The sequence below is a fragment of the Rhineura floridana genome, chromosome 1 (genome assembly GCF_030035675.1).
Source record: "Rhineura floridana isolate rRhiFlo1 chromosome 1, rRhiFlo1.hap2, whole genome shotgun sequence".
In the NCBI taxonomy this organism is placed as follows: domain Eukaryota; kingdom Metazoa; phylum Chordata; class Lepidosauria; order Squamata; family Rhineuridae; genus Rhineura; species Rhineura floridana.
In genome coordinates this window covers 225,807,379-225,820,858 of record NC_084480.1, presented here as the reverse complement: position 1 = coordinate 225,820,858, position 13,480 = coordinate 225,807,379, and the positions used below count along the sequence as shown (strand labels likewise).

At 41.2% G+C, this 13,480-nt stretch overlaps 1 protein-coding gene across 4 annotated transcripts in view; it reads left to right on the top strand.

Annotated features, from left to right (window-relative positions):
* TSHZ1 (teashirt zinc finger homeobox 1) overlaps positions 1-4,710 on the top strand; it is a 118,574-nt gene extending 113,864 nt beyond the window's left edge. For all 4 annotated transcript variants that reach the window (XM_061594329.1, XM_061594335.1, XM_061594345.1 and 1 more), the window contains one exon: positions 158-4,710. In XM_061594329.1, coding sequence (XP_061450313.1) covers positions 158-3,339 — 3,182 coding nt within the window. In that variant the 3' untranslated portion in view covers positions 3,340-4,710. The remainder of the gene's footprint in view (positions 1-157) is intronic.
* The last annotated feature ends 8,770 nt before the right edge of the window (positions 4,711-13,480 follow it).

Here is a 13,480-nt window from a genome sequence, read left to right as displayed (position 1 = left end):
ATGCTTAAATTGACAGGATGTGTGTCTTCATAAAGCTAAAACACCTAGATATGTGATCTTAAATGTAAGCCTCATTCTTCCTGTTGCAGAAATAGTGGTGGGAGTGAAACGAAATGTGTACGTTCTGTAATGTTTTTTTCTTTTATATATTTTCTAGCTTATGTTCCTGAGGAAGAACTGAAAGCAGCAGAAATTGATGAAGACAGCGTGGAGGATAATGGGCTACCTCTGGACATCCAGGAAACTGAGTACATGTGCAATGATGAAACAGAGATCAAAGAGGCTCAAAGTTACCAGAACTCCCCAGTTAGCACAGCAACGAATCAGGATGCAGGTTATGGTTCACCATTCAGTGAAAATAGTGACCAGCTGGCTCATTTCAAAAGCACTTCCTCCAAAGAAGAGAGAGAAGATCACCAGTGCTCTGACAGTGCTTCCTATCCACAGGACAGCTTGGCACAAATAAAAGCTGTATATGCAAATTTACTTTCAGAGTCTTGCTGGTCTAGTTTAGCTTTGGATTTAAAAAAATCAAAGAGTAATGAAAACAGCCAAAAGGAAGATACCACTAACAGCAACTCTAGTATCAATACCCCAAGTACAAGTACTAGTTCTACTACCAGTACTAACACTAGTATCACTACAAGTATCAGTAGTACTAGTAATAGTAACAGTAACAGTGGTGGCTCAGGTTATGACTGGCATCAAGCGGCATTAGCCAAAACTCTGCAGCAGACCTCATCATATGGACTTCTCCCAGAACCTAGTCTATTCAGCACCGTGCAGCTTTACAGGCAAAACAATAAATTGTATGGTTCTGTGTTCACTGGTGCCAGTAAGTTCCGGTGCAAAGACTGCAGTGCAGCATATGACACACTAGTGGAGCTAACAGTGCACATGAATGAAACTGGACATTACCGGGATGACAACCGAGATAAAGAAGCTGAAAAGACCAAACGGTGGTCGAAGCCCAGAAAGCGATCACTTATGGAAATGGAAGGCAAAGAGGATGCCCAAAAAGTGCTAAAGTGCATGTACTGTGGTCATTCATTTGAATCTTTGCAAGACTTGAGTGTCCATATGATAAAAACAAAGCATTACCAGAAAGTGCCTCTGAAGGAACCAGTACCAGCCATCACCAAACTGGTGCCTTCTACCAAAAAGCGAGCACTTCAGGACTTAGCTTCACCTTGCTCACCTGAGCCAACAGCGATCACTCCAGAGACAACACTTAGTGAAGCGGGAAAGGATCAGAAAACTGCCAATCCCTATGTGACTCCAAACAACCGCTATGGCTATCAGAATGGTGCTAGCTACACTTGGCAGTTTGAGGCCCGCAAAGCCCAGATCCTAAAATGCATGGAATGTGGCAGTTCTCATGACACTTTGCAGCAACTTACTGCTCACATGATGGTCACAGGACATTTTTTGAAAGTAACTAATTCTGCCTCCAAAAAAGGAAAACAGCTAGTATTGGATCCTGTGGTAGAAGAAAAGATACAGTCCATACCTTTGCCGCCCACCACACATACGAGATTACCAGCTGCCAATGTTAAAAAGCAGCCCGATTCTCCTGCTGAATCTACAACTTCTGAGGAAAAGAAGGATCCAGAAAAGGAAAAAGTAATTGTATATGAAACAGACAAAAAGATTAAAGAAGAGAACGAGGACTCTACAGAAAAATTTGAGTCAACAACTGTGTACCAGTATCTCAGAGAGGAAGATTTAGATGAAAGCCCAAAAGGTGGGATAGATATATTGAAATCCCTGGAAAACACCGTGACAACAGCTATAAGCAAGGCTCAGAATGGAGCACCCTCGTGGGGAGGTTATCCCAGCATTCATGCAGCTTACCAGCTTCCAGGGACTGTAAAACCCATTCAGCCAGCTGTGCAGAGTGTTCAGATGCAGCCGTCATATTCTAACAGCGTAAAGTCATTGTCTTCAGAACACACTGCACTGATCCATTCGCCTGGGAACCTGACACCACCACCTCACAAAAGCAATGTCTCTGCAATGGAGGAGCTAGTGGAGAAGGTGACAGGCAAAATCAATATAAAAAAAGAAGAAAAGCCTGCAGAGAAAGAGAAATGTTCTCCAGTCAAGCCACTGTCGCCTGCTGCTAAGGAGAACAAAGACTTTCCAAAATCAGAGGAAACCAAGCAGCAGCAGCAGCAAAAAAAGAGTCCTGAAGCAGAAGTGCAGAAGGTCAAAAAGGACACTCTAGCAGATCCTCATGCACTTAATGGTACCGAGCTACCAAAAGCAAAAGTCACAAATGGCTGTAATAACTTGGGCATCATCACAGACCATTCAGCTGAGCCATCATTCATTAATCCACTGAGTGCTTTACAGTCCATCATGAATACCCATTTAGGCAAAGTTTCCAATCCTGTAAGTCCTTCTTTGGACCCTTTGGCCATGTTGTATAAAATTAGCAACAGTATGCTGGACAAACCCATTTACCCAACAATTCCAGCCAAGCAAGCTGATGCTATTGACCGGTACTATTATGAGAACAGTGATCAGCCTATTGATTTAACAAAGTCCAAAAACAAGCCCCTGGTTTCCAGTGTGACTGATTCTGTCTCATCTCCTTTAAGGGAAAGTGCCCTAATGGATATTTCTGACATGGTAAAGAACCTCACAGGGCGCTTGACTCCCAAATCTTCGACTCCATCTTCCGTGTCAGAAAAATCTGATGCAGATGGAAGTAGCTTTGAGGAGGCACTGGATGAACTGTCACCGGTACACAAGAGGAAAGGTAGGCAGTCCAACTGGAACCCTCAACATCTTCTAATCCTTCAAGCCCAGTTTGCTTCTAGCTTGAGGGAGACTCCTGAAGGCAAATATATTATGTCGGACCTGGGCCCACAGGAGCGGGTACATATCTCTAAGTTTACTGGTCTTTCCATGACCACAATTAGCCACTGGCTGGCCAATGTGAAGTATCAATTAAGGAGGACAGGTGGAACTAAATTTTTAAAGAATTTGGACACAGGTCATCCTGTTTTCTTTTGCAATGATTGTGCCTCTCAATTCAGAACTGCTTCTACATACATAAGTCACTTGGAGACACATTTAGGGTTCAGTTTGAAGGACCTGTCCAAATTGCCACTAAATCAGATTCAAGAACAGCAGAATGTTTCAAAAGTCCTCACAAATAAGACATTAGGCTCACTTGGAATTGCTGAGGAGGACTCAGGCTCAACATTCCAGTGCAAGCTCTGTAACCGAACTTTTGCAAGCAAGCATGCAGTAAAACTGCACCTTAGTAAAACACATGGCAAGTCCCCCGAGGACCATCTGATCTATGTAACTGAGTTAGAAAAACATTAGCGTCCAGGTAAGCAGCCAGGTATGCAAGTGACCACAGGAACATTGCACTAAACTTCTTCATAGTACTGCACTAGGCCTGACCTGAGCCTCTGAAATCAGTCTTACTTTTGTTGCTGAACTGCCTATCTGGACCTTGGTTTTTCTTACATATATTTTGTAGTTATATTTATATCCTCTTTGTCTGATCTGTGCATGTTTTTTTATCTTTCTTTTCTTTTTCTGTGAGTCAAAGTCTGACCTTTATTTTCAACATCTGTCCTTGATGTTAAGCTATCTTTTGTAGAATATAGTGGGAGACACTATTGAGAGACGTTAATTTAGCTGTAAAGAAAGACACAAAGAACAATAACAAAAAGACATCCTAAAATTACAAAGTTGCCATGACAATAAAGGTCACAGAACCCTGCAGTGTCAGTTTTTAACCCTCTGAGGACTGTAATAGCATTGCTGTGCCTTTCCCAAAAGAAGATTTTTTTATTTAAAAAAGGTGTTTAATTTTAATAAAACTGGGTTAAAATGTCAAAAAAGCCTTTTTAAAATTGCATTCTGTGAAGAAAAGATGCATGCAGTTCTTTGACAGTAATGAAAAGCTATGAAGTGCTCAAGGGGTTAGAAAACCACAATTATGTTTTAAGAAAATAAAAATAACAAACCAAGTTGCCACTATGCCCAAACTTTCTGGATGCTGAAAATTGCCACTTGGCTGGCAAAAAAGTATGCAAGTTATTTAAAAAAAGTGTAAAAATGCTTTTTCTTTTTTTCCTGTAAGATACTGCAGTTTATAGTTATTTACAAATGTAAGCTTTGGTACAAGCTGACCTTTCTATGGTGTGCTGCATTGGTACATGAAAACAAAGCAGAAAAAATGGGACAAGTGTTGGATTCAGTTCCTTGTAAATTGCCAGCATCAGCTTAGAAAAAAAAAAGTACATGTTACATATCGTACCATTTTAAACTGTTCAACTTCCTTTGTACCTTCTGGCTGTATGCTTTCTCTTTTAACTTTTTATATTGTCATTTTATATTCAATTTCTGTGTATATAATGTAAAACCACACTTTTTTGAATAAAATTTAGTTCTTGCAGCTTGAGTTAAATAGAGAAATTTTACTGGCACCTGCATCTTCCCAGATGCATGTACTCAAAGGAACTATCTGACAAAATAAATAAATAAAAATAAAGCAAGCAATGCACTATGAATTATACATTTTAATGTTTTATCATTAATATTGTACAGTACATATTTTGGCTCACACAATTAAATCCACTGTTTCCTCAAGTGTAAAATAAACCCACATGCAGTTCTTGATTTATGTATATTGTGATGTCGTCATTACTTTGCCTTTGAAGTCTTCATTTCAGCAGTGAGAGGTTTCAGCCTGAAGTATGTTTCCAGTCATTTGTGTATTCTAATACGCTCCATTCCGTTGTCTCTGTGTTAGTGATATCTCGGAATGTTATTGCAATGGTTTTACAGATGTTGATGGATACAAAATTGTGACTTGGTTAGATAGGAATTAGCATTGTGTTAATCCCTGAAATGTATGACCTTGTTAACTTTTTACCCTGCCTCAGCTGTATATAAACTCATAATAGGCACCCAGCTGTCTGTTGTCTGGGCCTATTTGTGAAAGACTGCCGGTTACCTCTTCACATGCCTATGTCCTTCTTGTGACCCTCCAGTTCCCATCAGTCAATATGGCCAATGGTCAAGAAAGACGGGAATTGTTGTCCAACAGCATCTAAAAGTTCAAAGATTACCTACTATGCTAGTTGCTATAAAGCTCCCAGCTCTCTTCAGATGGCAGGGGAAATACGTAGGCCACATTTCTTAGAATTCCCCAACCTCTCTACCTGAAATATTCCACAGGTAGTATCCTGAACATTTCAAATCTCTCTGATAATGAGTATACAAAGTTACAACCCTGTGCCATGCCCTAGGAGTGGCCAGCTGCTGATCCAGGTTAGAGAAGTATTTACTATCATGTATTCAGGGAACACTCTTGTGATTGTATAAACAACAATATAGGCTGTTGGCTCCAGTCCTGTGAATTGTGAGACTGTAGAATCAGTTCCATGGTTAAATGCTTCCCCCCCCCGCATATTCACATAAAATGTATGTGCCTGTATTTAAGCACGGGGCTGACAGAGAGGAAGCTGTCTGGTTTTGAAAAGTGCCATTATTTATTTATTTAAGTATTCACATCCCACTTTTCCAGGCAAATAACAACCACAAAGTGGCTTAAAATATAACCAAACTAGTATAAATAAATTTTAAGGAAATATAAACAATAAACAAAAACAATTTAAAATATAAAACCCATAAAAAATTTCATTAGGCTTGAGACAGATGCATAAAAACCATTCCAATCCAGAACAGCAAACAGCAACTAACAGCTTAAAAGTAGATTGGAATAAAAAGGCATGTAATGCACTCCCTGTGGGAGTTCCACAAAGATGGGACCACCACTGAAAATGTCCTGTCTCTTGTTCCTGCCTATCTAGTTGACTTTGGAGACAGGCCTGCAAGCAGGACCTTTGTGGTCAATCTAAGAGCCCAGGCAGGTTCACAGCTTCATTTTAGAAAATGTGTTTTAAATTTGTATATTTGTTTTTAATGTTTTTAGTTTCTGTTAACTGCCTAGAGAGCTTCAGCTATGGGGCGGTATATAAATACAATAAGTAAATAAAGGTCCAGGCAGTCCTTCAAATAACTTGTTGCCAAACTGTTTAGGGCTTTGAAGATAATCACTAGCACTTTAAATTTGACCCAGAAACACACGGGCAACTAGTGCAGCTGGTACAGAATGGGTGTGATTCACCCTAACTCTTTGGCCTCCATAAGCAATATGGCAACTATTCTGCACCAGTGGTAGCTTCTGAACCATCTTTAAAAGCAGTCTCACATAGAGCAAACTAGTTGTCTAAGCACAGAATGATTGAGAAATTGAATGATTGAGGCAAGATCTGCTTTCTCTGGATCAAAGGCACACCTCATAACTCATGCCAACAGCACTTTTGTCAGCACCTATGTCCAGTAGGATCCCCAAGCTGCAGATTTTAAGGGAAGTGCAACTCCATCCAGCACCAGTCACAAACCCCCCTCTAAATCACCAGATTTCCCCATCCACAGTGCCCCAGTTTTATCTGGATTAAACTTCAGCTTGTTTATTTTCATCCATCCCCAAGACACCTGTCCAGAGTTTCCACAGTCTCCCTAGGACTAGTAAGTGGAAATGAAATGTAGAGCTTTGTCATCTGCATATTGCTACCCTTTAGCCCAAATCGCCACATGATTTCCCTCAGTACATGAATTTGTGTAGCTGTTAAACTTCATGGGAGAAAAGATGGACCCCTAAAACATTTCACATGGAGCAGAACTATTGTCTCCCATCCCTAATGTCTAGGCTCGTACCTGCAGAAAGGACTGGAGCCACAATAACACTATGCCTCCAAGTCTTTCCCTGGCTAGACAGCCCAGAAGGATATGTACCTTAGTCAATGGTATCGAAAGCCACCAAGAGGTCCAGGAGAACTAACAGGGTTGCACCATCTCCATCCATTCCCTGGCGTAACCTGGGTGACCAAACCAATTTCTGTCCCAAAACCAGGACAGAACAGTTTGAAATGAATCCTGTCAGTCAGTATAATCTAAGACTACCTGGAGCTGAGAAGTCACTGCCTTCTCCAGTACCTTGCTCAAGAGTGAATCTTTGGATACTTTAGATCATTATCCAGCATCATCAAATCCAAATTTGTCTTTTTAAAGAGGAGTCTAACTACTTAAGAGCAATACAGTCTCTTTCAGAGATGCATTCACCACCACTGAGGACTGGCTAGCAAGCCCAGACCTGCCAGATTTCAATACCCAGAAAGGGCAAGAATGCACGGAGCAAGTGGTGGATTTCAAACCTCTGGGAAGCCTGTCCACTTGTTTAGGCTGCATAAGCAGAAACCTGTCCAACAAAACATGCCAGATGATGTCTTGGCTGCACCCATCTGCAAGCCTGTTAAAACCATGTAATCTGAGTTGGTACAAATGTGAATGGTTTTTATCTGCAAAATGTAATGCAAATTGGTCACATCAGCCCTTCGAGTGTCCCATCACCTGATCCCCCAAGGCTACAGAAAGATGATTCCTCACCACTGAAAAAGGTCCATTGGTCAACTTTGTGCAGATGCAGTTTTTGTTGAAAAGTAAGACTTCTTTGCCACCATGTCTACTACAGAGTAAGTCCTAAAATGGTTTATCATTCATGTTCAGCTGTGCTTGTCATGAATCTTTTGCCACATAGCCATTGACACAAGCATTTCAGTTCCCTTGGCACTGTAGTTGAGTCAAGGACACTTGGAAGCTTCATACTGATGGCCTGGGTCATCTCACCATTTCTGGCAGAGACGAAAGGCTTGGCAGGATCACTGACTAAAACTGTGGGGATCTCTCTTAAAAACTTTCTGGATCCATCAGCTGGTGAGGCAGACCATTAAAACTGGTTCTCCACCCAGATAACAATCTGTCACTTGCTCCCCCACCCACAAATCACCCTAAACCAGAACACAAAACAAGATCTAAAGTGTGTGCTGCCACATGTGTTGTACTTGATATCATTTGACACAGATTCTCATAGCAGCCATGAAATTCCAAGTCACTCCATGCATGTTACAGGTTCCCAAAGACCAAAAGTCTTGGGGTCCTCAACCCCATTCCTGACACTACTACTATTAGCTCAGGCAGCAAAATGGATGTGCACTAACAGACACACAGTCTTGTCTTGAGTTCCCAGCACTAGACATTTAAAGCGGTGTACATCAGATGTCTGACCAGGGAGATGGAATCATTTCAGACCAATGCCACTCCAATCACCCCTGCCCCTCATACGGCTTGATGCTTATTTGATACCTTAGTGGACAGACCTAGGAGAGATGTACATCTCACCCTTCATCCAACAAAGTCTCAGTGATGCAAACCAGGTCAGCATGCCTATCCTAGATCGGATCAGCAGTGGTTAACATCTTTCCCTTAGATAACCCAGCATTTACAAGTAGCACCATAAGACCTGAGGAGGCTATAGTTAAGCCTCCAGAGTTACTGAGGTTCAGTAACAGAAGTTCAGACAAAAGAAAGATATTTGATTTGTCTTTACTCCATTTGATACTTCTGGCTTCGACTGCCTTAGCACCCTTGTGGTGGTCTCTCCTGACTCAAATATAATTAACAAACACAATAGAGGGCAGACAGGAGCAATATGAGAAGTAACCCTTAATCTAATTCTTTCACTGATTCTTTAATAGTTGAAAACCCTTTAATGTCTGAAACCCTTGCACCCTAGTAAGATGGCCTACTTCATGACTTGTTCATACAAATACTTCTGTAAAAAATTATAGCATTTCCTAAAGGTACATTAAATGGTGGAGTTTCACTACAGTGAAGTGGGATAAGGCCCCTTGCCCCATGTACACTTCTGCTTACAAATTAGGGTTGCCTAGCTTGGCATTGTGCAGAATTATTTTGTATCTGCAAAGATAGAAACCAAACTCTGCGCATTAGTATCTTGCCCCTGAAAGTTCTGGCTGTGTAGTTTGTATATGAATATATTACATTAGATTTAATTTCAGAAGCTGATTCCATAAGTAGGTTCTGACACGAATGTGGGACATTGTTTGTGGATCCATTTCAGAACATTTACACAGACAAACTATTTTATGCATAATTTTCATGAGATTACTTTAAACATCCTGTGAGTGCCAGCACGATGAAAATGTCGACCCAGTGTGCGGCAGCTGTGAAAAAGGCAAATTCCATGCTAGCAATAATTAGGAAAGGTATTGAAAATAAAACAGCCGATATCATAATGCCGTTGTATAAATCTATGGTGCGGCCGCATGTGGAATACTGTGTACAGTTCTGGTCGCCTCATCTCAAAAAGGATATTATAGAGTTGGAAAAGGTTCAGAAGAGGGCAACCAGAATGATCAAGGAGATGGAGCGACTCCCTTACGAGGAAAGGTTGCAGCATTTGGGGCTTTTTAGTTTAGAGAAAAGGCGGGTCAGAGGAGACATGATAGAAGTGTATAAAATTATGCATGGCATTGAGAAAGTGGATAGAGAAAAGTTCTTCTCCCTCTCTCATAATACTAGAACTCGTGGACATTCAAAGAAGCTGAATGTTGGAAGATTCAGGACAGACAAAAGGAAGTACTTCTTTACTCAGCGCATAGTTAAACTATGGAATTTGCTCCCACAAGATGCAGTAATGGCCACCAGCTTGGATGGCTTTAAAAGAAGATTAGACAAATTCATGGAGGACAGGGCTATCAATGGCTACTAGCCATGATGGCTGTGCTCTGCCACCCTAGTCAGAGGCAGCAAGCTTCTGAAAACCAGTTGCCGGAAGCCTCAGGAGGGGAGAGTGTTCTTGCACTCTGGTCCTGCTTGCGGGCTTCCCCCAGGCACCTGGTTGGCCACTGTGAGAACAGGATGCTGGACTAGATGGGCCACTGGCCTGATCCAGCAGGCTCTTCTTATGTTCTTATTCTTCCCAGAGAGGTACAAAAAGTAAGGCAAGCTGAGTAGGGCTGCTGAATTTACATGTGCCCCGTTTGTACTTTGAAAATGCAGGTAGAAAAGCATCCAAAAAACAGTCACAAGAAATCGTAATGCCTTTTATTTTACAAAATGCAACTCTTCCCCACCAGCATACTGAGACCATAACAGCGAGGAAATATGGTTTAAACCAGGACTAGGGAACCTGTGGCCCTCTAGACTTTTTTTGGGGGGGGGGAGAAAATTTTCAGCAGGACAAATTTCAACAGGCAAGGTTCTTGAGCATTTGGTTGCGGATCAGATACAAGTTCTCTTGAATGAAACTGATTTTCTAGATCCATTTCAATCGGGGCTTAGGCCTAGTTTCAGTGTGGAAACTGCCTTGGACACCCTGTATAATTATCAGTGTTGGGAGTGTGTCCCTGTTAATTATCCTTGATCTGTTAGAGGTTTTGATACCATCAACCATGGTATTTTCCTGGAGTGGCTGTCCGAGTTGGGGGTGGGCAGTACTGCTTTGCAGTGGTTCCAGTCCTACTTTGATGGTAATCTTCAGAGGGTGATGCTTGGGGAACCTTCAGGTTGGGGACCTCCACACTATTTAACATCTATATTAAATCATTGAGTGGGATCATCAGGAGTTTTGGAGTACTTTGTCAGCAATATGCTGATGACACACAGTTATACTTCTCTTTTACATCTGCAGGTGTGGGAGTGGATGTGCTAGATCGGTGTCTTGCCTCAGTAATGGACTGGAAGAGAGCCAGATAAGACTGAAGCACTGTTAGTAGATGGTTCCCTAGATTGGATGGATGGGATGTGGCCTGCTCTGGATGGGGTCACACTCCTTTTGAAGGAGCAGGTATGCAGCTTGGGGATATTCCTGGATCCATTGTTGTCACTTTAAGCTCTAATGTCCTTGGTGGCACAGAGTGCCTTCCATCAGCTTTGGCTGGTGGCCCAGCTGCACCCCTATCTGGACAGGAATAGCCTCACTTCTGTTGTTTGCGCTCTGGTAACCTCTAGGCTAGACTACTTCAATTCATTGTATGTAGGGCAGCTGTTGAAAATGGTTTGGAAACTGCAGCTGGTACAGAATTTGGAGGCCAGATTGTTGACTGCCAAATTGATGATGATCTCAACATATAACACCAATTCTGGCACAATTGCACTGGCTACCAATTAATTTCTGGGCTCAATTCAAAGACCTATAAAGCCTTATGCAGCTCAGGACCCCAGTGTCTCAAGGACTGCCTTTTCCCTTATGAACCAACCTGAATCCTGTCGTCATCATAAGAGGCCTTTCTTTGTGTGCCTCTTCCATGGAAAGTTCGGAGAGTGGCAACACAAGAAAGGGCCTTTTCACTGGTGGCCCCACTGGCTGTGGAATGCTCTCCCAGGGAGGTATGTCTGGCACCATTTTAATTCATCTTTAGGTGTCAGGCAAAGACCTTTCTCTACACCCAGGCCTTTGGCCCTTGATGACCTCTTTTAGCAGAGTGGTACTGGTATGCCTGCCCTTTATTTGTATGGATTGTGTTTATTTTAACTTGGCTTTTAATTGTCCGAGGTGTTTTTAGATTTTATGGGTTCTGTTGTTTTTAATTGGTTATGTGAGTCACTTTGGGTCATCTGGTGAGAAAAGCAATAATAATTAGGGAAGGGTAAGACTCTCTTGTGCCACTGTCACAATCTAGTCTTGCCCTCCGATCATGGTTAAGGAGGAGAGAGTTCAACCGTGATGCCAGGTTCAGACAACACACTAAGCCAAATCTTGGCTTAAGCTAAAAGGGCCGGGAAGGAGCAAAGTAGGTGCAAGCTCCTTTGCAGGAGCCACCATATAGTTTGGCTTACTGTGTAGTGCAAACCAGGTCATTGGCTGTCTGGCAGCTCTTAACTCTAGTTAGTGGCAAGAAAGAAAGAATATAATGCACAAGCCCACAAAACATGCGGTACTTTTTCATATTCTTATAGTCCTCTGAGGTTTTGACATTAGTTCTTACTTAGAATACAAGAAGACAGACCTGTATTTTTTAAATATTACATTTTGAAGTAAAGCTGAGTGGTATCACATCAGGTGTTTCCCTTAATCTTTATTTCTGTTCTGTTCAATGCAGATGTCACTTACAATGTAAAAGCGAGCTGTCAGGGCCATCAGTGCTGCATGCTATGAGTGCTGTGACAATTAATGCATGTGAAAGCCAGGCATCCACTATCCATTACACATTTTGAAAGGGTATTCAGTAGGAGCACCTCTGAGCGCTTTACTTTTTAGGTACTGCTAGCATGACTTGGATGGATGGAGACAACCAGATTTTAAAAGCTATCTTTTTAATATAAATTGATCAGTTAGTAAATTAAAATATATGTTGCTGTAAATCAGGAATTGTGCTATTTTGGGCCTGGTTAATGCACAAAATGCTTTCTCACACAAGATCAGCTGCTTGTCCAAAGATCAGCACCAGCAAATATGTCCTTAAATGTTAACATAATGCACAATTTCTGAAACCATGATAGAAGGGATAACTATACAGGTGCAACTACTTTTAGGAACACCACATAATTTAAATGACCACACATTAATTGTTTGGAAATCATCTTGCCAGAATCAAAAGATGAGCACAGGTTCTTTGGAGCATCACCAATATTTAATTAAGCATTTTTTTTCATAATACAGTTCTGCATATAAGATACCCTGGCTACAAACAACTTCTTCTGGAGTAGAAGCACTGCCTTGATGGAGTTCCTCATGAATAAATGGATTGTAGCCTGCTGTCCCTACTTAACCACTTAATGACAAAATTGAACTCACTTGTGACTGAATGCTTTCAGCTGTAATATATGCATCACATTTCTTTCATATTGTGCTAATTATTTTATTTATTATTTATTTATTATTTGATTTATTCCCACCCTTCCTCCAGCAGGAGCCCAGGGCAGCGAACAAAAACACTAAAAACAGTTTAAAACATCATAAAAACAGACCTTAAAATACACTAAAACAAAACATCTTTAAAAACATTTAAAAAAAAAAAAAGCTTTCAAGACATCTTTAAAAAAATGTTAAATATATATATATATAAAGTTTAAAAAGATATTAAAAAGCAATTCCAACACAGACACAGACTGGAATAAGGTCTCAAATTACAAGGCTTGTTTAATTATTATTAAATTATGTTTTTTAGGGGTAGCCAACACGGTGTCCTTCAGATGTTGTTGGACTACAATATCCATCTGTCCCACTCAGCAAGGCCAGCCGTCAGAGATTATGGGAGTTGTAGTCCAGCAATATCTGGAGGGCACCATGTTGGCTATCCCCCAAGTAGTGTTATAAAAAGGTGTGTGTGTGTGTGTGTGTGTGTTTGTTTAAAGACACCAGCAACTAAAACCAAGATCCTTTGGATTAAGAAAAAGAGTGTGTGCATTATTTAGAGTCCCATTTTCAAGGCAGCATTCTTCAATTTTCTCTACTGATTTCAGGACAGCCAAGTATGGATTGTATCTGGAAAGCATATTCCCCTTGTGCAAGAAAATGCCACAGAGGTTTTTTAAAATTTTCTCCCCCACCTCCATTGGGAAATACCTTTATTTCTTAGGG